Source organism: Amphiprion ocellaris, chromosome 6 (assembly GCF_022539595.1).
Source record: "Amphiprion ocellaris isolate individual 3 ecotype Okinawa chromosome 6, ASM2253959v1, whole genome shotgun sequence".
Taxonomy (NCBI): Eukaryota; Metazoa; Chordata; class Actinopteri; family Pomacentridae; genus Amphiprion; species Amphiprion ocellaris.
Window position 1 is genome coordinate 38,964,351 of NC_072771.1, and position 26,510 is coordinate 38,990,860.

Sequence of the window (26,510 nt, forward strand, 5' to 3'; positions counted from 1 at the left end):
AGCCTCACTGCGTACAACACTTGATAGTGTTGCACCTGTAAAAAAGAAAGTTCTATCTCAGAGAGGACCTGCTCCTTGGTATAATTCCCAGCTGCGGACTTTAAAGCAGCCGTCCCGAAAGCTGGAAAGGAAGTGGTACTCCACTAATTTAGAGGAAGTTTATGTAGCTTGGAAAAAAAGTCTAGTAATTTATAAAAAAGCTCTTCGTAATGCCAGGACAACATATTATTCATCTTTAATAGAGGAAAACAAGAACAACCCCAGGTTTCTCTTCAGCACTGTAGCCAGGCTGACAAAGAGTCAGAGCTCTGTTGAAACTTGTATTCCTTTAGCTTTGAGCAGTAACAACTTCATGAGCTTCTTTACAAATAAAATTATTACGATTAGAGAAAAAATTAATCTGGCCCTTCCTGCAAATGTCACAGATGTATCATCGAGTACAGATACTTTAGAATTGGCTGTAAGACCAGATGGATATTTAGAATTTTTCACCCCCATACATCTCTCTGAACTCATTTCAATAGTTTCTACATCCAAACCATCAACATGTCTTTTAGATCCTATCCCAACTAGACTGTTCAAGGAGGCTTTACCTTTAATTAATTCCTCAATGTTAGATCTGATTAATCTCTCTCTAGTAACAGGTTATGTACCACAGGCTTTTAAGGTTGCTGTAATCAAACCTTTACTTAAAAAGCCCACTCTAGATCCAGATGTTTTAGCCAACTATAGACCAATTTCCAACCTCCCATTTCTCTCTAAAATTCTGGAAAGAACAGTTGCAAATCAATTATATGAACATTTACAAATGAATAGCCTGTTTGAAGAGTTTCAGTCAGGCTTCAGAGTGCATCATAGCACAGAAACAGCTCTGGTGAAAGTTACTAATGACCTTCTCATAGCGTCAGATAATGGACTGGTCTCTATACTTATTTTATTGGACCTTAGTGCAGCATTCGATACAATCGACCACAAACTTTTATTACAGCGACTAGAACATTCTATTGGCATTAAAGGGACAGCACTGGACTGGTTTAAATCCTACTTATCAGACAGGTTCCAGTTTGTGCATGTCAACAATGACTCTTCTGAGCATACTAGGGTTAATCATGGAGTTCCTCAGGGTTCTGTCTTAGGACCAATACTGTTCACATTATACATGCTTCCCTTAGGCAACATTATTAGGAAGCACTGTATTAATTTCCATTGTTATGCTGACGACACTCAATTGTATTTATCTATGAAGCCAAATGAAACTAATCAGCTAGCTAGACTGCAAGATTGTCTTAAGGACATAAAGACCTGGATGACCTATAATTTCTTACTACTAAATTCAGACAAGACTGAAGTCATTGTATTTGGCCCCAAACATCTTAGAGAATTGCTTTCAAAGCATATAGTTACTCTGGATGGCATTACATTGGCCTCCAGTACTACTGTGAGGAACCTCGGTGTTATCTTTGACCAGGACATGTCCTTTAACTCGCACATAAAACAAATCTGTAGGACTTCCTTTTTCCACCTGAGAAATATTGTGAAAATCAGGAACATCCTGTCTCAGAGTGATGCAGAAAAACTAGTCCATGCATTTGTTACTTCTAGGCTTGACTACTGCAATTCCTTATTATCAGGTTGTCCCAATAGCTCTCTGAAACATCTACAGCTGATCCAAAACGCTGCAGCCAGAGTACTGACGGGAGTTAGCAAGAGAGATCATATTTCTCCTATACTGGTTTCTCTTCATTGGCTTCCTGTTAAATCTAGAATAGAATTCAAAATCCTTCTTCTGACATATAAAGCTCTTAACAACCAATCTCCATCATATCTTAAAGATCTGATAGTACCATATTACCCTAGCAGAACTCTTCGCTCTCAGACTGCAGGCTTACTTGTTGTTCCTAGAATCTCTAAAAGTAGAATGGGAGGCAGAGCCTTCAGTTATCAGGCACCTCTCCTGTGGAACCAGCTCCCAGTTTGGGTTCGGGAGGCGGACACCCTCTCTATTTTTAAGACCAGGCTTAAAACCTTCCTTTTCGACAAAGCTTATAGTTAGGGCTGACTGGGTGACCCTGACGGGGTGAGCTGGTGTTTTCATTTGCACAACTGACTTCCCCTCTTGACGTCCCTTTAGTTTGCCCCTAGTTATGCTGCTATAGGCCTAGGCTGCTGGGGAACCTCTCTGGATGCACTGAGCCCTTCTCTAACTACCTATGTATTTACTATATATACCATTATTGCATTACATTCACTCTGTTTCTTTCTGTGTCCTTTCTCCGAGTGTCCCTGGTCCCAGAGCTGGATGCTGGATGCTTCAGATGTGTGGCTGTGTTATGGTCCTTGTGTCCCACCCCCCCACCTCTCTATCTCTACCCCTCTATCTGTATCCCTCTATCTCTACCCCTCTATCTCTACCTCTCTACTTCTTCTGTCCCTCTCAACCCGCCCGGCCAGCAGGCAGATGGGTCCCCCCACATTAGAGCCGGGTTCTGCCCAAGGTTTTTTTCCCTGTTAAAAGGGTGTTTTCCTTGCCACTGTCGCCTTTTGGCTTGCTCTGGGGGTCAGGCATATGGGTTCTGTAAAGCGTCTCGAGACAATTTGACTGTAATTGGCGCTATATAAATAAAATTGAATTGAATTGAATTAGCAGCCTTGTCTGGTGTCACAGTGAAGGTCCCTGTAGAGACTGCACTCTGAATTTAAAGCACATCAGTGACCACAACGCAGACTTTCCTAAGCAAAGCTAATAATCCGTAATCTAATTGACAGCACTTGACCTCATCAAGTGTCACTTAAATGTCACACAGGTTGAAATGCCCGAGGCTTCCCACCAGTCAACAGGAGGGACGCAGTCACTTGGATAAGTGGTAAAATGTCCTCGCCACCAAACAGAAAGTTCAGTTGCTTTTGAAAAACAAGCCTCCGTGTGGCTGTCCGATGACCTGGATGACTGATGATCTTTGTGCACAACTTTTCAACAGTAAATATGTCTGCCTGCAACAGGTGTCAAAGTCCTTTAGCACCGGCTGAGCCCTGTTTTCTTTTCCAATCATGACAGCGGTGTCGGTGCAGAACCATTCTCTGACACGAAGAGCTGAAACCTGCTGCGTTGAAACGGTTCCACTGATTCTGACCTAATTTGCGACTGACCTTTCAAAACGTTACATATGTAGACTAAAGCTAAAGGTTGATGTGGAATAAATGGATTTTATGCAACTGACACATTGTTGGAACTGAATTGTAGTACATTTTAAAGGCACATTGTTCAGTACTCAGTGGTGCAAAATTGGTCAGTAGTTTCTGTTAATGTATGTATGGTGACATTTTCTACATGCATCAGCTGTCACTCTTAGGCCCTTGGACACTTTCTGCCACTCTGCATTAAGCTTTATCACTGCTGATAATCAGAATAATCTTCACTGTGAGCTGCCGTTCCTCTCTGGAAGACACAACAGAGGGTAGAGCTTATTTATTTACAGTTTTTTATTAATTCACTGCTTTCTTTTAATTTGGACCCTTATCAAAATCATTCAGAAGACTGGATTATGCTGCAGGTGTTGGGTGTTTTTTTTACTGAGGTTGCACACCTGCAATCTGGAATAATGTGTAGAACAATCTAAAGCTTGACTCATTTTTATCATTAGGGCCATTAGGTTTTTAATTTTGTCTTATTTAACCTCCAGTTGTTTGTGTTTTGATTAATTTATTAATCGATTTTACCCCTCTGAACACCCAAACTTGCCAGAAGACTTTGAAAGCCTTTTTATATTAAAAAAAAAAAAATCACCAAAATTAAGCATTTGTCAAAGTCAGAAACTGTAACACAAGATTTTCCACCTTACGACGGTTTTTGAACTAATCATGTGTGACGTATGAAACATAAAATCATTTTTCTGTCTTTCATTATTGGCTACAACTGTGAAGCCATGAGTGACTAAGCTGTGACAAAAAATTCAGGGAATATTCAGCTGAACTGCAGGCAGATAGGAGACAAGTATGAGAACAAATTTAAAATATAAGTAGTAAGATAGAATAAATAGAATTACCCATTTTTCCCAGTGTTGGTAACACCCGTGGGCACTTTGAAACATGCTGAATATCTCGATTCCTGATTTTTTCAAATGTAGTCAAATCAAAGAAATTCAACCTGCGTCATCCTGCATCAAAGACATTGTTAAATTCTGTCCTTCTAGCCATAGTTTTGCTCTTTCCATAGAAGTGCAGGACTTTACATTTCAGTGAGAAATGAGCCCATGTTGAGTAAAAATGTTTCAGAATGTTACTGGCTACAACCTGGTGTTACTGACTGCCTGACTACCATATGGCTTGGCTGACTTGTGGCACACCTGTACACCTTTTCTCAGTTCATCTCAACTCTGCTGGCACTCTGGGCAACCATAACTCTCTAATGACTCAAAAAGCTGCCACCCTAAAAACCCCCATTATGGTTGCCGGAGTACCTCCTGTCACTTATGTTTATCCAAGTGTGGTTTGCTATACAAATTCAGTACACTACCCTGCAGAAATCTTCCCAATAGTCAGTTCACACAAACAGATTGACACTATCACTTGTAATCTAAGCTTTAGACTCTAACACATATTTACAGCAAGAAGATACACGTGTTGAGACCCCCGTTTTATCCCCTTCCCCATCTACTGTTCAGGTTTCACTGCACGAGACTGTTCATAGAGATAAAAAAATAACAGCAGAGCTTTTAATCTCAGATTTACATGGCACATTCTTAGCAGTCTCATGAAATATTCATGAATAAATAATGTTTCGTCGAGCATCATTACGCTTTTATGTACATGTTTGCAGAGCAGATTTCAGGTGAAAAAAGCTGCATGAAAAGTCTGATTTGTAAGTTGATGGTTCACATACAATCATAACTGTAAGCCCAGTGGAAAAGCAACAACTAACTGAACAGTGTTAATGTGTGTGGCCTGAAGAATGGGTCCTTTACGTTTATGTGGACATATTGTTTGGTTTGCTGCTGGTTATACATGTCTGTAGTGTCTCCACAGCTGCTCTATTAGCAGTAACAACTGTATAATTGAAGGCTGTAGCATTTTAATGTTAACAAATCAGTACCTCATTAACTGTCGGGCATTATTATTAGCTATTGGACAGACCGACTGTTTCTATTAGCCTTTACATAACATTTGATTTAATTTCCTTACTAATCCAACTAAGTCTGTTGTTGTTTCATTAACAAATCTTCAAAGTAAGGTTTCAAAATGCTGTTTCCTTATTGAAACTCGTTGTCAGTCAGGAAGGTCAGCTCATTCTCTGACATGAGTGACGTTAATATAACAGGTTAAAAGCTTCTTGTGGTTTAAGCTCTGCTCTTATTTGTACAGATGGTTGTTGGTGTGAAAGACCATTATTACAGATATTTAAATGCTTCAGTTCCTGCTTTTGTTCTAAAACCTTGTTTTTCAAGTTTGAGCTGTTTGACCTTGAAGCCTTGTGTACACTTTTATTTTTTAAATGTGCTTTATAGATAAAGGGCATCAAATTAGAAATTCTGTTTGGAAAAGTGACTTTTGAAATCTGCTCTGCATGTATCATGGTACATAATGTACACGTCTGATGCATCTTTATACATACGATTATTTTAAGGTATGTCATGGAGCAAGACAGCCTGTTATCAATGCAGTATCAACTGGTTTCAGTTGAATTTGCACTGAACAACAAGAGCTTTCTGTCTTGTTCTCCCTTTGTTGATAGCTACAATCCCAACAGCACAACCTGCTTTAATTTTTAACACAGTATGTGCAACATACATTGTGCACCTTAAAGGTGATGAGTAAAGATTAACATCTAAAGGGAGCATTTCCTCTAGAGACGTGTTTATTTCCAGAGTTATCACTGTGGAGTGGCTCGCTAAATGAAAAGGATAAATTACTGCTTTACATCTCTTTTCTTCAGTTTCATTTGTTTTCACTGAAATCGCCATAGATAAATTACATATAAACATCAGCTTTTAAAAGCTTTTCTAATGAGCCTTGCAGGTTACTTAGGCACAGTGAGGACTTGGGTTTGTGAATCTCTCCTTATCACCTTGAAAAATGTTTGTGTGTGTCTTCAAATAGACACTGCAGTCACACCGCCACTGCTGCAGGATCCCTTTTCCAGATCCTCCATGACAAAGTCCTGTTCCGTGATGTGATTGGTTCGCCTGGGTATGTTCTTATCCAGGCTGTTGAGAGAAATAGGTTCCAGGGAGGTTTGTACATTGTTAGCTGGGAGCACAGAGTTTCCCTGCAGCCTGTGTGAATAGGTTTTCCTCCGCTGTCCGTCCGCCGCGCACAGGCTGAACTTGAACACCGCCTGAAACCCTCTGCGGAAGTTCTCGTTGAAGAAACCGTAGATGATGGGGTTGACGCTGCTGTTGAAGAAGGCTAGCCAGTGGGCAAAGGGGTAGATGTAAATGTTGATGATTCTGTACTGCTGCTCAGTCAGACTGGCATAGTCGCTCAGCATCATGAGAGTCCACAGAGGCAGCCAGGAAAGGATGAAGAGCAGAGCAACTATTAGAAGCATTTTAATCACCCTTTGCTTTTTCTTGGACACAGTGTGGCGGTTGTCATGGCCCGGCTTTCCTCCCGTCGGAACCGCTGTTTTGAAAAGTGTAATGCCGATCCGGGCGTACATGATCACAATCAGGGAGAGAGGGGCAAGGTAGATATTTGCAAACAGGACAGTGGTGTAAATCTTCCTCATGTCTTGGTTCGGCCAGTTCTCCCGGCACCAGTAAAAAGGAGTTGTTTTGTTGTCATAGCCCAGTAGCACGCGGATGGTTTGCTCCTTGGTCACTTGAAGCATCACCCCAGAGGGACACATGATGGATATGGCCAGAACCCAGATAATGACAATTATCAAGGTGGCGGTGGATATGGTCAGCTTCTGCTTGAATGGGTAGACGATGCATCTGAATCTGCCAAAGGATTAGAAAAAAGAAACACAGGATAGTTAAGATGCATGCTTGCATGAATATATATTTTCCACAAGAGATGGTCTGTCATAGAACATTCGCTTCAAATGGCACATTCGAGTGACTGTACATCTTAAATAAGGGCAAAAGAAACAACTTTTTGATGTTTTGTTTTACTGGGACATGAAAAAATACAAGAATTTTCAGCAGATGATTTCAGTAACTCTGATTACGGTGATTTTGTACAGATTTGCATCTGCATGAATGGCAAAAAAACATCTTAAAAAGGCTGAAAACTGACTTTTTATTTTAAGAACTTCTTTGTGCAAGCAGCTTGGAACCTGAAAAACATCTGAAATAGTTGTTTGCTTTTAATGACATTGGGATGTGGCTTTGCCCTCATCATTCAGAGCTTTGTGGTGCTGATTAAAATGAGCCGACAGATTAGTTGTGTTTGTTGGTGTAGTGGTAACAATCGCAAGATGCTGCCAACAGAAGACCAGTTTATGGGCAACATCATCCATTCTGTAGCAAAAATATTTCCATAGGACTGACTACAGCTACACCAATTATGGCCAGAATGATAATCATGATTATTTATTAAATTTAAAAAAACTAAATATTTTATTACACTTTCACATTTAAACAAGCAGAGCACTGCTTTCATTGCATGTGCTGTATTCCTGCTAATATACTAAGTTGCATCATAATACAACTTGAAATAATCTTCGCCTGGATTCGGAGCATCTCATAGATGCAAAATATAAATAAAATTGTACCCAAAATGCATCAGTTACTGAACATCTGCTTATTGAAATTTACTGATGCTCCTCACATAAAAGCTACAGTAGAGTTGAGCTAAGCAGCTGTGCTCAGAGCAGCCTCTAGTCTCCACTGAATTACTGCAGTGCAGCAATTTAAACGGGTGTGTGACCAAAAGATTACTTTAAAAAGATTGAAGATGTTTCTCCCTGCTGACGTCTGACGTTACGGTGAGCGTATTACGTCACTTCCTGTTGTAGCGCTGTGTTGTGTTCTGTGACTGTTGTAGCTTATCCACTCCATCTAATTTGATATTCATTAAATCTGTGTGTAGCGGTAATATTTGAATCGTAACATACACTCGTTTTCTTCACGCACCCTCTCAGTACTTAATGCTAAGTTAATCTGTTATCTCTGTCCGCTAGCCTAGCACTTAGCAGTTAGCATGGCTTCTCCCTCTTCCTCTCCTTCTCTTTCCTGCTCAGTGTGTCACATGTTTAGTTACTCCTCTGCCTCCTTTAGTGATAATGATACCTGTAATAAATGCAGTCTGTTTGTAGCTTTGGAGGCGAGGCTCTCTGAATTGGAAGCGCGGCTCCGCACCATGGAAAACACCCCGCTAGCTGTTAGCCAGGCTCCCTTAGCCGGTGCGGACCGCAATAATATAGCTGCTAGTGTAGCTTCTGCTAGCCGTACCCTAGCAGCTCCCGAGCAGCCGGGAAGTCAGGGTAGCTGGGTGACAGTTCGTAGGAAACGTAGTCCTAAGCTCAAGCCCGCTGTCCCGGCACACCACAAACCGCTTCACGTTTCTAATCGTTTCTCCCCACTCAATGACACACCCGCTGAGAAACCAACTCTGATCATTGGCAGCTCCGTAGTCAGAAACGTGAAGCTAGCGACACCAGCGACCATAGTAAAATGCCTCCCAGGAGCCAGAGCGGGCGACATAGAAGCAAATTTGAAACTGCTGGCTAAAGATAATCGTAAATACAGTAAGATTGTTATTCATGTCGGCGGTAATGACACCCGGTTACGCCAATCAGAGGTCACCAAAGTTAGTGTGGCATCGGTGTGTAACTTTGCCAAAACCATGTCGGACTCCGTAGTTTTCTCTGGACCCCTGCCTGATCTGACAAGCGATGATATGTTTAGCCGTATGGCATCGTTTCGCCGCTGGTCGTCTACGTGGTGTACTGCAAACGACGTTGGCTTTATAGACAATTGGAGCTCTTTCTGGGGAAAACCTGATCTGATTAGGAGAGACGGCATCCATCCCACTTTGGCTGGTGCAGCTCTCATTTCTAGAAATATGGCTGATTTTATTAGAACTCCTAAAGCATGACAACCCAGAGTTCAGACCAGGATGCAGAGTTGTAGTCTTCCACACCTCTCTGCAGTTTCCTCTCAGCTGTCACCCTCCAGTAAATCACTTAGCTTTATTGAGACTGTGTCTGTCCCCCGACCACCAAAATTCAATAAATTAAGCAAATCAAAACTAAACAAAAGACATAGTAACCATAAAAATCTAATTAAAATTAATACCACTATTTCAACTGAGCGAAGAAACAGGACAATTAAATGTGGTCTGTTAAATATTAGATCTCTCTCGTCTAAATCTCTGTTAGTAAATGATTTGATAACTGATAACCAGATTGATTTGTTCTGTTTGACTGAAACCTGGTTGCAGCAGGAAGAATATGTTAGTCTAAATGAATCAACTCCTACTAGTCATACTAACTGTCATGTTCCTCCAATCACAGGCAGAGGAGGAGGAGTGGCAGCAATTTACCTCTCTAGCTTAAAAATGAACCAGAGACCTAAACCTAGTTACAGTTCATTTGAAAATCTTACTCTCAGTCTCTCTCATCCAGATTTAAAAGCTCAGAAACCAGTTTTATTTGTTGTTGTATATCGTCCTCCTGCTCCTTACTCTGAGTTTTTATCTCAATTCTCAGACTTTTTATCTGATTTAGTGCTCAGCTCAGATAAAGTCATTATTGTGGGTGACTTCAACATTCATGTTGACGTGGACAGTGACAGCCTTACGACTGCTTTTAATTCAATATTAGACTCAATTGGGTTTTCTCAACATGTAAATAAACCAACTCATAGTTTTAATCATACCCTTGACCTCGTTCTGACTTATGGCATAGAAATCAAACAGTTAACAGTATTTCCCCGGAACCCTCTTCTTTCTGACCATTTTATGATAACATTTCAATTTACAACAATAGATTGTATAGGAGTTAAGAATAAATATCATTACAGTAGATGTCTGTCTCACAATTCGGTGACTAAATTTAAGGAAATAATACCCTCTCTATTTAGTCCAGCACCACTTACTGATATAATGGAAGGGAAATATTATAATTTTACCCCCACAGAAGTGGATTATATTGTTAATAATGCTGCAGCCTCACTGCGTACAACACTTGATAGTGTTGCACCTGTAAAAAAGAAAGTTCTATCTCAGAGAGGACCTGCTCCTTGGTATAATTCCCAGCTGCGGACTTTAAAGCAGGCGTCCCGAAAGCTGGAAAGGAAGTGGTACTCCACTAATTTAGAGGAAGTTTATGTAGCTTGGAAAAAAAGTCTAGTAATTTATAAAAAAGCTCTTCGTAATGCCAGGACAACATATTATTCATCTTTAATAGAGGAAAACAAGAACAACCCCAGGTTTCTCTTCAGCACTGTAGCCAGGCTGACAAAGAGTCAGAGCTCTGTTGAAACTTGTATTCCTTTAGCTTTGAGCAGTAACAACTTCATGAGCTTCTTTACAAATAAAATTATTACGATTAGAGAAAAAATTAATCTGGCCCTTCCTGCAAATGTCACAGATGTATCATCGAGTACAGATACTTTAGAATGGGCTGTAAGACCAGATGGATATTTAGAATTTTTCACCCCCATACATCTCTCTGAACTCATTTCAATAGTTTCTACATCCAAACCATCAACATGTCTTTTAGATCCTATCCCAACTAGACTGTTCAAGGAGGCTTTACCTTTAATTAATTCCTCAATGTTAGATCTGATTAATCTCTCTCTAGTAACAGGTTATGTACCACAGGCTTTTAAGGTTGCTGTAATCAAACCTTTACTTAAAAAGCCTACTCTAGATCCAGATGTTTTAGCCAAATATAGACCAATTTCTAACCTCCCATTTCTCTCTAAACTTCTGGAAAGAAGAGTTGCAAATCAATTGTGTGAACATTTACAAAGGAATAGCTTGTTTGAAGAGTTTCAGTCAGACTTCAGAGTGCATCATAGCACAGAAACAGCTCTGGTGAAAGTTACTAATGACCTTCTCATAGCGTCAGATAATGGACTGGTCTCTATACTTACTTTATTGGACCTTAGTGCAGCATTCGATACAATCGACCACAAACTTTTATTACAGCGACTAGAACATTCTATTGGCATTAAAGGGACAGCACTGGACTGGTTTAAATCCTACTTATCAGACAGGTTCCAGTTTGTGCATGTCAACAATGACTCTTCTGAGCATACTAGGGTTAATCATGGAGTTCCTCAGGGTTCTGTCTTAGGACCAATACTGTTCACATTATACATGCTTCCCTTAGGCAACATTATTAGGAAGCACTGTATTAATTTCCATTGTTATGCTGACGACACTCAATTGTATTTATCTATGAAGCCAAATGAAACTAATCAGCTAGCTAGACTGCAAGATTGTCTTAAGGACATAAAGACCTGGATGACCTATAATTTCTTACTACTAAATTCAGACAAGACTGAAGTCATTGTATTTGGCCCCAAACATCTTAGAGAATTGCTTTCAAAGCATATAGTTACTCTGGATGGCATTACATTGGCCTCCAGTACTACTGTGAGGAACCTCGGTGTTATCCTTGACCAGGACATGTCCTTTAACTCACACATAAAACAAATCTGTAGGACTTCCTTTTTCCACCTGAGAAATATTGTGAAAATCAGGAACATCCTGTCTCAGAGTGATGCAGAAAAACTAGTCCATGCATTTGTTACTTCTAGGCTTGACTACTGTAATTCCTTATTATCAGGTTGTCCCAATAGCTCTCTGAAACATCTACAGCTGATCCAAAACGCTGCAGCCAGAGTACTGACGGGAGTTAGCAAGAGAGATCATATTTCTCCTATATTGGTTTCTCTTCATTGGCTCCCTGTTAAATCTAGAATAGAATTCAAAATCCTTCTTCTGACATATAAAGCTCTTAACAACCAATCTCCATCATATCTTAAAGACCTGATAGTACCATATTATCCTAGCAGAACTCTTCGCTCTCAGACTGCAGGCTTACTTGTTGTTCCTAGAATCTCTAAAAGTAGAATGGGAGGCAGAGCCTTCAGTTATCAGGCACCTCTCCTGTGGAACCAGCTCCCAGTTTGGGTTCGGGAGGCGGACACCCTCTCTATTTTTAAGACCAGGCTTAAAACCTTCCTTTTCGACAAAGCTTATAGTTAGGGCTGACTGGGTGACCCTGATGGGGTGAGCTGGTGTTTTCATTTGCACAACTGACTTCCCCTCTTGACGTCCCTTTAGTTTGCCCCTAGTTATGCTGCTATAGGCCTAGGCTGCTGGGGAACCTCTCTGGATGCACTGAGCCCTTCTCTAACTACCTATGTATTTACTATATATACCATTATTGCATTACATTCACTCTGTTTCTTTCTGTGTCCTTTCTCCGAGTGTCCCTGGTCCCAGAGCTGGATGCTGGATGCTTCAGATGTGTGGCTGTGTTTTATGGTCCTTGTGTCCCACCCCCCACCTCTCTATCTCTACCCCTCTATCTGTATCCCTCTATCTCTATCTCTACCCCTCTATCTCTACCTCTCTACCTCTTCTGTCCCTCTCAACCCGCCCGGCCAGCAGGCAGATGGGTCCCCCCACATTAGAGCCGGGTTCTGCTCGAGGTTTTTTTCCCTGTTAAAAGGGTGTTTTCCTTGCCACTGTCGCCTTTTGGCTTGCTCTGGGGGTCAGGCATATGGGTTCTGTAAAGCGTCTCGAGACAATTTGACTGTAATTGGCGCTATATAAATAAAATTGAATTGAATTGAAAATTGAAATAAGGGGTTCTAACACCAGTTTTACCCAAAGTGAAACCAAATGATTTTCTCTGCTGGGGCTGTTTTGCACATCAACATTGCAGTTGATCACGCACACAAAATCATGATCCTGATAAATATCCCATTAATAGTTTACTTTCTTGCAACCAAGTCTTCCATTTGAGCGTTTTCCTTCTGCTTCTATCTTATTTTGCTGAACACATGCAAAGCCTGCATGTCAACAAATGTTTTTAACTGTTAGAGCTCGCTTTTAAATATGACTGCATCCTGATTTCACAGAAAATGCTCTTATTCCTATGGAAATGACTTAAGCCTTGTGTCGTCCTGCGGGTCAAATTGATCCGTTTTAAAGTTTGAAAATGTGGTGAAAAAAAATATTTTCACAGTGAAACTTCTGATGTCCACATTTTCAGCATTTTTGGGAAATCTTTGAACATTTTTTAGTGGAAAAAAAGAAATGTTAAAAATGTTTCTTGAGAACATTCACATAAAAATCAACCAAAATCCAGCGAATTTCACTGGATTTTGGGTGAATGTTCTTAAAGAAAATATTAGAAGTTTTACTGATATATATGGAATCACTTTGGATATTTTTAGGATTTTTTTGGAAGATTTTTACTCATTTTTTGAAAATATTTTCTTGCCAAATTTGCGGGATTTTTTTTTTTTTTTTTTTAAATAAAACTGCTCAGGGAAACTTTTAAGGAATTATTGGAATTTTCTTCCTGAAGGTTTTGCAAATTTTCAGAAATTTGGGGAAATTTTTTTTTTTTTTTTTTGAATTTTTGGATTTTTTTTTTCAGACAAGGAAGGAATATTTTTTGGTCCCTGTAAATGAGGACAACAGGAGGGTTAACTTAACAATCAGAATAAGCCTAAAAAGGTAATTGCCATCTAAAGCTAAATGCCAGTGTTTTACAGGTAAAGTTAAAAACACTCTGTGTATCTGCTAAATGATTTCTCATGTGGAATAGTAATGAAAAATGACAACCAGCTGAGTTATCTTTTTGCATAAAGCAGCAAAAAAGCTGTAGCTATATTATGCATACACACATCACAGTGTGGACTCTGAAATGATAAACCTGCCTGAGCACAAATGCAACCACAGGGCTGCTGTCAGGAACCTATAAAAGGTGCATATGGGGAAAACAGAAATGTATGTTTGGCTTTAGAATTTCAAACACGACAACTGCTGCCGTCACTAATCTTCAGTTACACCCCCTGATTTTCCTGCCATTCTCTTTCCCCCTCAATGTATAGGGCAATCTGTATTATTCACACATTTCAATAGGAGCATAATTAACAAGCTTCCTTTATTATATTTAGTGATTGACGAGTACATGGTCATCTGTTAATAAAAGGTACATGATGTCCCTGCCAAACTCTGCACAAAGACCTCTTATAGCACCGCTGGGACACAGCATGCTGTTTTTATATGTACTGATTATCACTCATAGAGCTCTGGAGATTTTTAAGGGCTGTGTTTTTGAAATTCTGTGCAATTTTTTCTGCTTGCTTTCCGAGCTTTGAAACAAAACACAAAAACCAAACTAAACTAGCTGAGTATACATTTTGATAATCATAAATCAGCTTATTTGGGTGAGTTCTGTCCTGTATGTAAATGTCATGGAGGATATTTTGATCTGTATGGACAGCGGTGTGCAGTCTCTGACAGTCCTGCCAGCAGCGCTGTGTGGATCACAGCCACATTCAAGTGAGAGTGTCAACTGAGCTCTGCTGTTGGGGATTGCTAATTTGCTTTCTGAACTTATTTCTGTCACTGTGCCGTGCTGAGAGAAGATATGTGACTAAACACATCAGTGACCCGCCAGTCCACTCTTCTTTTTTTGGTGTTTTCAAATGCCAAGACTTCAATAAGTGATACTGACCTTCTTCTACACAGTCTTTTCATCTCGGCTAGTTTCTCACCAGCTCAGATGTCTCACAGACTGGCTCATGCTTTGCCACATATATAGAAGTAAATATACTGCCAGTGTACGTACAGTTCTACACTTATTTCAATGATAACACAGTAATTTGCAATCGAAAACCTCACCAAATATGGAAAAAATGTTGTCAAGCAAACAGTAAAATATTGATCCCTCTATTTTGAGTTCACTGTACCAACATTCATGAGTTGCATACTGTTAGGACCTTTTGGAGTCACATTTAGAACACATTAGGAACCCTTAACTGTCATTTTTCAATCTGCAGCACACTCTGATGGACCTATAAAAATCAGAGAATGTCAGGAATAGATGCCATTAGGTTGTAGCCGAACGTTCTCTGCTGCTACTCTCTTATTCAGGCGTGGAAATGTTAGCCCATGTAGTGATTGTTGTGAAAGGGTGAATTTTGATCCTAAACCCAACAACAACCTCACAGCAACTGAAAATGAAAGTGAAGTCACAAAACAAAGCAAAATGTAAAAAAAATCATTGGTCCAACAACACATGATCTTAAGTCTCTGGTGTGAAAATTCTGGAACTTTAAATCTTGCCATCAATTTCCTTATGAGGTTCTTTTGAACTGGAAAAATTCCTACATGTCAAATGGCATTGAATATGACCAGACACCTAAGAAGATCTTAGCTTTGAGACACAAGCAGCTCTGACAAAACTTCATTTTTTATTGCCCCGTGAATGAGGACAGGCTGCATATTTGTGTCTCCTGGAGTTTTGCAGCGTCATACTGACCTCTTTGCTTCCCTAATTCGGACAATATCACCGTTTCCCCCCTGCCAAATAATTGCTGTAATATCAGTCACAGAAAAAAATGCTTGTTAAAATTTGGCACTTTTTACTTGTAGCTCAGTTCAAAGCATTGCAGGGAAATGATTACAACCTAGAAAAAGACGCCTCTGTGCTCAGCAGGAGGTAGAGCAACTTGAGATGCTGCTGTGAAAAAATCTTGTGATCATTGAAAGCAGAGGCACGCAGATGCTTCCTGATCAACAGTTTCTGAATGACTGTAGGTGGTGTTTTAAAGGCCCTCTCTGATGAAAACCATTAACGAATGTTACCTTGTTATCATGTCCATATGGTGTTTTTATATGAAAGAAGACACATCATGAGTGAAATAAAGAGTCGAAGTCATTCCCACCTTGCAACTGCATTTTCTAACAGATTCACACTTCCATGCTTTCACTGGTAACAAATGGGGAAGCAAATTTTGAGCAGTTTTCTTAACCAGCATTATTAATAATCGATTGATCGATGACACGAATTGAGTGCAACAAGCACTATTCCAAATTTTGACAACAAACATGTGACATAAGCCACTATCACAGCTTGGTTACAGACACCATTAAATTACACTGAACACTAGCCTTGTAGCTTACAGCTCATTTTAGCAGTCATTTGGACAAGTAGGCATTAATTGTCACAGAAAGCTTTGTCATAGTGCCCCTTTGCTGCCTAAGCACCCTCAAAGCTCTCTGCTTACCGACCTGAACAGCCCATAGTGTGAGTAATTGCCTCCTTGGGGCGCTACAGTATTAAACAGTGAGAGTGGCGGCACAACCAGGCCGACTGCTGACCTATAACACATTTTCTGACATGCATGTCTTGGTTTTCTGTCTTATCGGTTAATGCATGTTTTATTAAACTATTAGTGGCAACTATTCATTATTTGCATCCCTAGCAACAAACTTAAGGAACCAATCCTTGCATGGCAGGGCTTTCTGTATCATTACTCTTCTTGTGAGCTGGTTTCCAGTTTGAACTTGTATGAATAAATTGCTCCAATACTTCAGCTTGCCATTTTGTAGCCTCGGGTATTTTTTAGTATTTAAACAGTGTTGTAGTTGGTGAGCTTTTGTGCTTGACCTTCAGCAAGAGAGTGGAAGTATGGGTGGGAGAAAGGCAGGGACGATGTAGATCTGGACATTTTAGAGGAAGCAATGCCAAGAAAGAATTATTTTCATTGGACCGTTCTCTAAATATGTAATTTTCATACACAGATGAGTTTTTAGGGGTTAAATGTATGACTAGAGGAAGAAGGTGTGATGGATAATGGTGTGAAAAGAGTAGGGCCACACAGGAATAGATAGAGATTCAGACTACGAAGTAACTGAGCTCTGTATCAGTACATGTGCACCAAACGGTCACACTAGAAGACTCTACCCGTTCAAATCTAATAATATGGCTGGCAGGTATATAAGGTGACTTTGAAATCTGAATGTGAGAGTGTTTCAAACTCCATCTGTCTTCCAGTGGCACAGAAGCCCTCCAGTGATTTCAGACGGTGACAGTGACATCACTGTACGTCCAGTGTCTGGAGAATAAGCGATGATAAAATACAGCGCTGTCATTTTCACAGCTTGAAGAGCTGTTGTCACCTTCACGTCCTGCGTTACACCCTCTAACTCTGCTGGATGTGCGTTTGTGGAACTGTTGAGAGCAAATTATCATCATCTTCTTAGTTAATGCGAAGCTTGTTAGCAAGCAGTTGCTTATTTACACATCCAGCTGTTCCAGAACAACACTGTCAGTCATGTGGAGATGTGCCTCTGGCCACCATATGGCTGTAATCCAGTATTAATGCTCCACACTGTTCACTGTCTAGTTAGCAGCTCTGTATGTGGTTTGGTGCCAAGCAGGTAGTGTACAGTGGGGTTTTTAGAGTGTTCTTGTTTCCTGCAAAGGCCTAAAACAATACTGGGAATACATCCAAGCAGTGTGTCTGAATAGCTAATCAGACTGTAAACTATTGAAGAGATGCAAGTTGATGCAGATTCAAGCATTAATGCCCTGGATGTGTCTGTGGAGCTTTCACACATTAAGCAAGGAAAGCACTCTGAAGTGCAGTACTCCGTCAAGGCTGCTCAGTCGCTGTGTGACTTCCGATGGATGAAATCTATAATCAAAAATGACCTTGCTCTGAGCACAGGTGTGTGTTCTGCATGTGTACGTTATGTACAGATACCAGATCACGTGACCTAAATATGTAGCGGGAATTGATGGGACTCAGAAACACCCCCACAATTTAATCAGCTGTTCCATGGATCATTTCTGATGGATAAGTCCTGATAAGTCCTCAGTGGTGGATTTGTAGTAGGATCACAATCATGTGATCATCAGCAGGCAGCTGATGTAGTGTTCACTTGTTGTCATGGTTACAGTGACGCCATGCCTCTATCTGGCAATGATACAGAAATCTTAAACCAATCTGTGGATCCAGACTATAAGCTGCATCACTGCGAGAATCTAATCACTTGGTCCTTGTGTCATTTCTGATCTTCCCTGAAAATTTCATCCAAATCCGTTGCTCTGTTTTTGAGTAATGTGACTGACAGACAGACAGATGCTAATCTTCACATAACTCCACCGCCTTCCTTGGTGGAGTAAAAAACATCAGTTCCAACTGCTTGTACATCGTGAGGTCAGACATTATTGCATTTTCTCAGTAACTTGGTTGCTACTTTAATAAAGAAATAATATTTGTATGTGATTCAAATAGAAGTGAAATAATGGAAATGAACAAGTCGAGCCAGGAGGAAAATATTTGAAGGTTTTTTTCAATTTATAAGCCGGTACATTTTTATTTGGTGGTCAGGCTGCTGTTCTGACATGATAAAGGATAATTTGGTTAATTTATATTACTAAGTTCTCATTGGCAAACAGACTTATTACCTTTGCTAACAGAGGGCTAAGATACCCTTTTTAAATGGATTAAGTAGGGAAGCAATTAAAATCAACACAATAGATGGAAAACTTGTGGATAAAGTAATGGCTGTGTGTGTTTGGTGTTCACGGTCATAGTCGTATTAACGCATGTGCATCCATTGCCCCAGTGAAACACACAAAGAGCTCACTTAGTGGTTATACAAATTAAATACATTATATATTAAAATCTTATTCAATTCATGACCCATATGTTAACATTGAACTGGAATGTAAAATCTGAAGTATTAAAAAGAAGTTGTTTGCTTTTGCATTGGAGTCACAAATGGATAAAGAATCAATTTCCAATCAAATGATAAATTAATGACCAATCTACATGCAATATGCTAAGACAGGGCCTCGCTCTGTGTTAGTCCTGGGCAATAAAAGGATAGCAGGATGTACCAGTGACGGCATTCCAGTTGCAACAGGAAAAGCATTTGATAGAATTCATTTTACTTAAAATTCATTAGCTGCATGCTGCCATTAAAGCACATGACAAAGACACAGTTAACCCTCATGTTGTTCTGTGGGTCAAAATCGACCTGTTTTAAAGTTTGAAAATGTGGGGAAAACCATATATTTTCACAGTCAAAACTTCCACATTTTCAATATTTCTTGGGAAATTTTTAAACTTTTTTTGGTGGAAAAAAAAGTTAAAAATATGTGCCTTTAAGAACATTCACAAAAAATTCAACCATTTTTATGTGAATATTCTTAAAGAAAATATCAGAAGTTTTACTGATATATATGGAATCACTTTAGATATTTTTAGGATTTTTTGGAAGTTTTTTTATTCATTTTTTGAAAATATGTACAAGAATTTTCTTGCCAAATTTGGGGGATTTTTTTTTTTTTTTTTTAAATAAAACTTTTAAGGGAAACTTTTAAGGAATTATTGGAATTTTCTTCCTGAAGGTTTTTCAAATTTTCAGAAATTTGGGGAATTTTTTGTGGAATATTTTGATTTTTTTCAGACAAGGAAATATTTTTTGGTGCCTGTAAATGAGGACAACAGGAGGGTTAAGTTGCATGAACAAACCCGAAGCCTAATCCCCCATGACTCAGTGTTTAAATCTGAAATAATATAGTTCAACCTTTATCCTTAAAATGGGTCACCAACATTTTATTGTGATGCGTTTTTCAGCTTAACTACCCAGCCTTGCATTATATGGTGCTCAAAATATTTTTAGATCAGGCTACGAGGTTTTCCTGACCATTTCAATTTTAAGTTTGCAAATTAAAAAAACTTGTGTTCATAATTTTGGCATACAGAAAAAATTAAGAATGTATTTTAAATAACATGGAAATAGCAATTGCGAATATTGCGAATAGCGAATATTCAGATCTCGAAATTAATATCCGGATACCACCGTCGGTACCAAATATTCAGATATTCGGGTCCAGCCCTACTGAAGTGCACTTCAAGTATGAAAAATGCTCTGAGATGTTGCCTTTTATTTGTAGATGCAGTAGTAATAGAACAGAATCACTGTACCTGTCGACAGCAATAGCGACCAGAGTGAAGACGGATGCTGACACTGAGATCCCTTGAACCATGCCACTCATTTTGCAAACCAGGCTTCCAAAAGGCCATCCTGTTGACAGGAGAGATGTATTCAGCTGATTTACTGCTGACAGAACACACTGAGACAGATGACGTTAGAACTCTAGCCACAGATTGTGACTCTTGTAATAGCTTACTCTGAGGTCACAGAGGCCAGCCATTAGTTTCTCTTAAAAAAAACATTAACCGTCACCCAGAAAGACTCTCTTTGCGATCTGGATGGAAAAATATACCATCTGCTGAGTGATAAAACATAGTATTTAACCTGTTTCGCAAGTTATTCCTCTGCTCCTGAGTTAAAACCAAGGTGGAAGGCTGCCAGCTTCCTGGCTAGGGAGTTGCAACTTGGGATTTTTGCACCAAATCGTGATTTCTTCCATATTTTCATTTCAATAACTGTTCAAATCATAAAGTATCTCAACCAAAAAAATCAAGAATTAAAGAAACTTTAACACAATGAAACTTCATTATTAATATATTAATGATGTCAAATCTGATATTTTATCAGTTTTCAGGATCAAATTAACACTTTTACTTTCATACTTTAACTACATTTTGCTGCTAAAAGAGATTCTTTTACTGAAACTTCCTTCAAATTTCAATGAAAGAATGACAAAATACAGATTCTCTATTTTCGTTTCATAAATTGTTGAAATCCTCAAAGATCTCAACAAAAAACTTAAAAATAAGAGAAAAACATCCAAAAACTGAACTTTAGAACTCTGACTCACTGAAACTTCATTATTAATAATCTAATGATGTTAAATCTGATAATTTACCAGTTTTAGGGACCAAATTAGAACTTTAATACTTTCACTACATTTTACTGCTGCTTTTACCGCTTCTTTCATGAATGCATGAAAGAAGCGATCTGGGGCTCAGTAACACCTGAAAAGATCACAGCCACCACCACGTGAAACGAAGAGCTGGAAAGGATCTGCTAAGTGTGTTGAGGCGGTTCAGTCGCTCCCTCAGCAACACTTAATCTGGGATGCCGGTGACTCGCAGCACAGATGCTGACAGTGCAGGTGTCTTATTGTGGTGAAATAATCACACTGCTTGTTTCTATGAGTGAAATACAAACTGACAGCTCACACGTTGGCTGTTGCAGCAAGAAGAGACACAATACGAAGAGTGAGAAATTGAGGGAATTTTAAAGGTGTTTTCCAGCAGTTTTACGCATGCAGTCAGCCTGACAATAACAAAAGCTTTATCTCTGATTCTGAAGCTGCTGTTTAGAAGGCAGTCTGTGTTTCCAGAGATGGATTTTAAAGTATGCATTTCATTCACCATGACTCTAAACAGGTCTTGTTTATGTAAATTACAAGATTATTCATTGGCATCATCTTTAGCTCAGCTCATTGTGCCTTTCACATGAAGCCTTGTAGAGGTGGGAGTGTCACAGTGTCAGTCTTTGTTGTGTTCTGTGGGATTAACCAGTTCCTACACTGCAGGACGGTGACACTAACTGAACCGAACGCTCCCGTTTTGTGTCTTTTCTTTTACTGTTGTTTACTCTGTTTTTCCGTTCTTTTTAAAGGAATATACAGATTAAGAAGCTGTCTGCATTCCAACATAATGCAGTCAGCTTCTTAATCCATAGCAAAAACAGAAAACTCCACTTATATCTGAGCCAGACTCCTTCAAAAAGACTTCTACGTAGGCAGAAAATATAAATTACCATGACCTAAAGCTCCAGTTATAACTGCAAGTCTGGGATCATAACCAGCACAAGTGTCTTTTTCATGCCAATGATGCTACTGCTATTACAGAAGTTATTATTATACATTGAATATGAGTTTCTATAAAGAATGATGAGGTTGTTTATTTTGGAAGTTTAAGCCATTCTGTTTCTAACCACAAAACATGCAAAATATTACATAATGTGAAACTAATGCTCCTCCTTTGTGTGTTAAGCTTTAAAGGCTATACGGGGTGATATGCACTACAAAAACAAACTATAATATTCCAACAGCTGAGCCTGTTAAATAACAAAAAACATCTCACAAACTAAGTATTGTTTTGTCATTTTAATGTATAATAAAGTCTATATACATGTGTAAAGTCTAGTCCAACTTTTAATACCAATATATAGATATATACTGAGATAAATAGATATAATTATGATAGAAATATTGATTAAAAGCTGTATTTTGACTAATTACCAGTCATATTTTATGTAATAGTGTACCATACATTTCAGTGGGATTTTACCCTCTGAACCCTAAATAGTTTATGGAATTTTTTTGCATTTTTTTTACTGCAGTATTCAGTCCTGCACCTCTATGGAAACAGCACAACTATGGCTAGAAATAGTAAGAAAAGTGACTTTGGTGCAGTATAAAAATGTTAGAATGCCATATATCATAAACAAAAAAATAACAGTTGAATCTCTTTGATTACTTTAGAAAAATGAAAAACCAGGAATAACATATACATTTTTTTTTAACAGCCCACGGGTGTTACAGTTCTGGAAAAACACTACATGCAGACATTTTACTCCTCAGATTTGTTTCCATCCTCATCTCCCATCTGCTCAATGTAAAAACAGCTCGGACAACCTAGTTCAGACAGAAAATATTTGAATTTTTGTGATGAAACTCTTGGTCACGGGTGAGTCTCTAATGGCTTGTTAGTTGCACAAGGAGCAGAGAAGTTTTTGTTTTTCACAGCCTGCAGTTACTACAAACGGTGTGTTTTTGGCAATATTTGAAATGCAACATGTAGAATGAAGTGGTTTTGATGAAACATCCCGGTGCTAAGTTTATGGCTTTGCTATGAAATCGAAAGTCACACATGATTAATTCTGTGAGGAAGCTGAAAATGTGAGGTTTCTTGCTCAGATTAATTTTTACACTTCTTTTTACATATCATGCCCATCAAATCTGCCAGAGTCAGAGGGTTCAAAAAGGATTGTTATTGCAGATTTTTTCCTGACTTTAGCAATAAGCTGTGCTCACTTTAAAGACTTTCCAAGTGCCACATTTCAATTTTCATTTAATCGACAGTGAAATAAGTCAATATGTGCCTCCTTAATATGCAGCCCCTTTACCCACCACATCTGGTTTTGAAGCTATTTGATCAGAGAAGATTTTTGGGGACACTGCCGCTTTAATCTTCTTCTTGAGATGCTTCTTTCAGACAGTTCATGAGGGGCCAGTAAGCATCGATGTAGACGACAGTACCCCAATCAAACGTCAGCCAAAGCATTATGTGCTGTAAACATCCTAATGGTGCACGAGATGAAAGCTTTCCGTGGGAGACAAAGGCAGATTGCTTGTAGGCTGGTTTTAGCAGAGGGATCACAGACAGAAAGCTGCAGACAATGTTCTGGCCAGCTGCACTCTCTCTGGGTTTCATCAGGGGTGGGAAACTTTGGCAATCTCTCTGTTTGATTTACAATCGATTTGCAATCTGAAACTATTCTTGACTTGATAAAACCACAGGGGAGCTGCTTACTTGAGTGTGCCAAACCATTAACTCCTGTCCTTTACCTGCTGAGCTGCAAATAAACCAGAACTGATGGGTGAACTGACTGCTCTAGATGAAGGTAATTTTCTTAGTAACTTCAAAATTGCAGCGAAATTAGAGTATGTGAGACTTTTTAGTTATTTTCAGCTTCTCAGTGAGTCCTGTGCATCAACTTGGATGCATCCTGCTTCCCTCCATGGTGTTTAATTATGAAGTTAAAGTGTCATTTCCTGAATGACACCACAGTTTACATGTTGTCAACCTGGAAGCAGTGTGTGTTCTAGAGTAAAGGCAGGGATAAAAGTCTGAGTGCTCTGCTGGGTTGTTGTGGGTAATGTTTTGTCTCCAGCAGTGGAGAACCTTCTCCTCTGTGATGGCAGTGGTGAGAAAAGCCATCAGGGAAGCACAGGGCTGTTGAAAGTAAACATGATGTGTGTTTTCTTTGCCCCACCAGGGCTAGTGGTTCAGCTAAAGCTGTTACAATCATCGAATTTTAGTCGACAGTACAAATACTTACAATTGATGATATAATTGTATTTGTCTATTCATGTTATGCCTCTATTAATTTTAGATTATTGACTCTAGTGCCTCCGAATGCATGCTTTTTTCTGCATATTAGAAAATTTGACTCTTCCAAGTTAGTAAATTGGTTTAAAATCAAAATGTGCTCATAGCGGTGCTGTGGTGTTTGGTTTTCCAACTAAATCCATGACCTTGATGCCAACAGATACTAAATGAAACAGTCAGTCAAAAATGAAAAGTCCAGTTGGTGCTATTACCCTCTGAACCTTAATCTAGCCGGTGGGTTTAAAAGGTATATTGTCCTTTAAAAGTATCACCGAAATGACATAATTTATTAGAGTCAGAAACTGCAAAAACAGCAAGAATTGTCAGCTGTTCAACTTTCTGACAGTGGCAACATTCTGTTAGCAAAAATAAAAATCTGTGCTCCTTGATGTAACTGAACCCATTATTGACTGGGCTCTGACCAACAGTCACATGACAGAAATCCAAGCAGTTTTCAGCTGAACTGCAGGCTGTTTTTATAGAGCAGAGAGGAGACAAATATGCAATCAAATGTAAAATGTGTGATTCATCAGTCACTCAGATGTCACTGAATCTCTCGGCGTCCGACTCAAAGGCACCACACAGCATGCGGCTGTCAGCGCTAAGCTCTTTGATGGAATGCTCATAGACTGGTGAGGAGCTCTGCCCACTTTGGGATTGACACAGTCCTTGGTGCTACAGCTGAGTGAGCTCAATTTTCATCTCTGTTCTACCAATCTTTCATGTGCCTTCTTGCAAACTGCAGTGTGGAGACTCGTCTTGGCCCTTTTTTCCCTCCCAAGCATCACATTCTGTTATTTCCACTCGGCCCAAATTTGAAATTTGTTGACTCTTCACTGGTGAACTTCTAGCATTGAAACGTACCTATCAAGCGCCTTTCTTATTGTGTGTGTGTTTGTGTGTTTCGCCTTTTCATCCTTGGGTGCTTCTGCACTCCCTAGATACTTATTCCCTTGTTGTAAAGTTATTCAGATGATCGCTTCTAAGAAAAATCATAGTACTTCCATATATCGAATAAGTAGCGGTCAACTGGAATGCCTGAAGATGCTCTTATTCCCCGTCCTATAACTTCTGCCTCAGTGCTCGTATAACCACACAACATACTGCATAAGAAACTGCAGAGAATTAATGTTCCTTTGATGCATCTCACAGTAGAACATAAATATACCCTTCTCTGTGTGGTCAATTAAGGCATGTTATCTTTAAAATAAAATAGCAAAATTACACCATTTATCAGAGCCAGAAACTGCAAAAACAGAGAATAATTGGATTTTCAACTTTCAGAGAGGGTTAAGAGTATCAGCTAGAATGAAAGGAAAGGTGTAGAAAATGGTGGTGAGACCAGCTCTGAGGAAAGAGACAGAGCTGGAGGCAGCAGAGATTTAAATGTTGAGGTTCTCTTTGGGAGGGACCAGGATGGATAGGATCAGGACTGAGGACATCAGAGGGACAGCACATGTTAGATGTTTGGAGATAAAGCCAGAGAGACCAGACTGAGATGGTTTGGACATGTACAGATTAGGGACAGTTAATATATCTGTATAAGGATGCTGAGTTTTGAACTGCCAGGCAGGAGGTGTGGAGGAAGACCAAAGAAGAGCTTTATGGATGTAGTGAAAGAAGACATGAAGTTAGTTGGTTTGAGAGAAGAGGAAGCAGAGGATAGGGTTAGATAGAAGCAGATGATTCACTGTGGTGACCCCTGAAGGGAAAAACCAAGAGGAAAAGATGAAGAAGAGTGTTAGAACCATCTGTTACATGTTGTTCCACCCTAAAATTAAAGAACTCTAATCTAGAAATGGCAATATTTCATCAAAATCACTATGTTCTACATTTTTCATGTAAAAATTGGCAAAAAATAAATCATTTGTACCAATCAGAATATGTAAAATAAAAAACAATAATCTACACTCCCCAGCACAGTTGTGAAGTCATTAAAGACTCAGCAGGGATTAACAGTTGTGACAAAAATTGAGGGACTTTTTCAGCTGAACTACAGGCTGTGTTTACACAGAGCAGAGAGGAGGCAGGTATGGAAACAAAATAAAATTCAAATAAATATCTCTAGATGTAGGGTCATAATTTTTTCAGCATTGGTAACACCTGTGGACACACTTATGTTGTATCCTGTTTTTATTTATGGCTTTTTGTGAAATAGATGAGAAAATTTGATTTTAGTTCTTTCTTTTTTCATGAACTATGGCCTTATAGCTTTGTTCTATTACACAAAATGTGTTTGAGCTCTCTTCTCCTAGCCATGATTGTGCTGTTTTCATAGAGGTGCAGGACTTTATATTGCAGTGAAAAATGAGCCCACAAACTTATTTGACTTCACAGCATTAAAACAAATTCTCAAGAGCACATCTACTTGTCTTCAGTGAAGAAGTTTTTGTTTCTCACATTTAAACTTAAATGCAGCCTTTTGGACAATCACTAGTTTCTGACCTAGTTATGTCATAAAATCATTGTGTACATACA

At 39.2% G+C, this 26,510-nt stretch overlaps 1 protein-coding gene across 1 annotated transcript in view; it reads right to left on the reverse strand.

Annotated features, from left to right (window-relative positions):
* Positions 1–4,684: 4,684 nt before the first annotated feature.
* Positions 4,685–26,510, reverse strand: part of npffr2a (neuropeptide FF receptor 2a) — a 43,291-nt gene continuing 21,465 nt past the window's right edge. Inside the window, exons 3-4 of the mRNA XM_023288320.3 lie at positions 19,926–20,025; positions 4,685–6,938 (exon numbers count right to left, since the gene is read on the reverse strand). Of these exons, the coding sequence (XP_023144088.1) occupies positions 6,086–6,938; positions 19,926–20,025 (953 nt within the window). The 3' untranslated portion in view covers positions 4,685–6,085. The remainder of the gene's footprint in view (positions 6,939–19,925; positions 20,026–26,510) is intronic.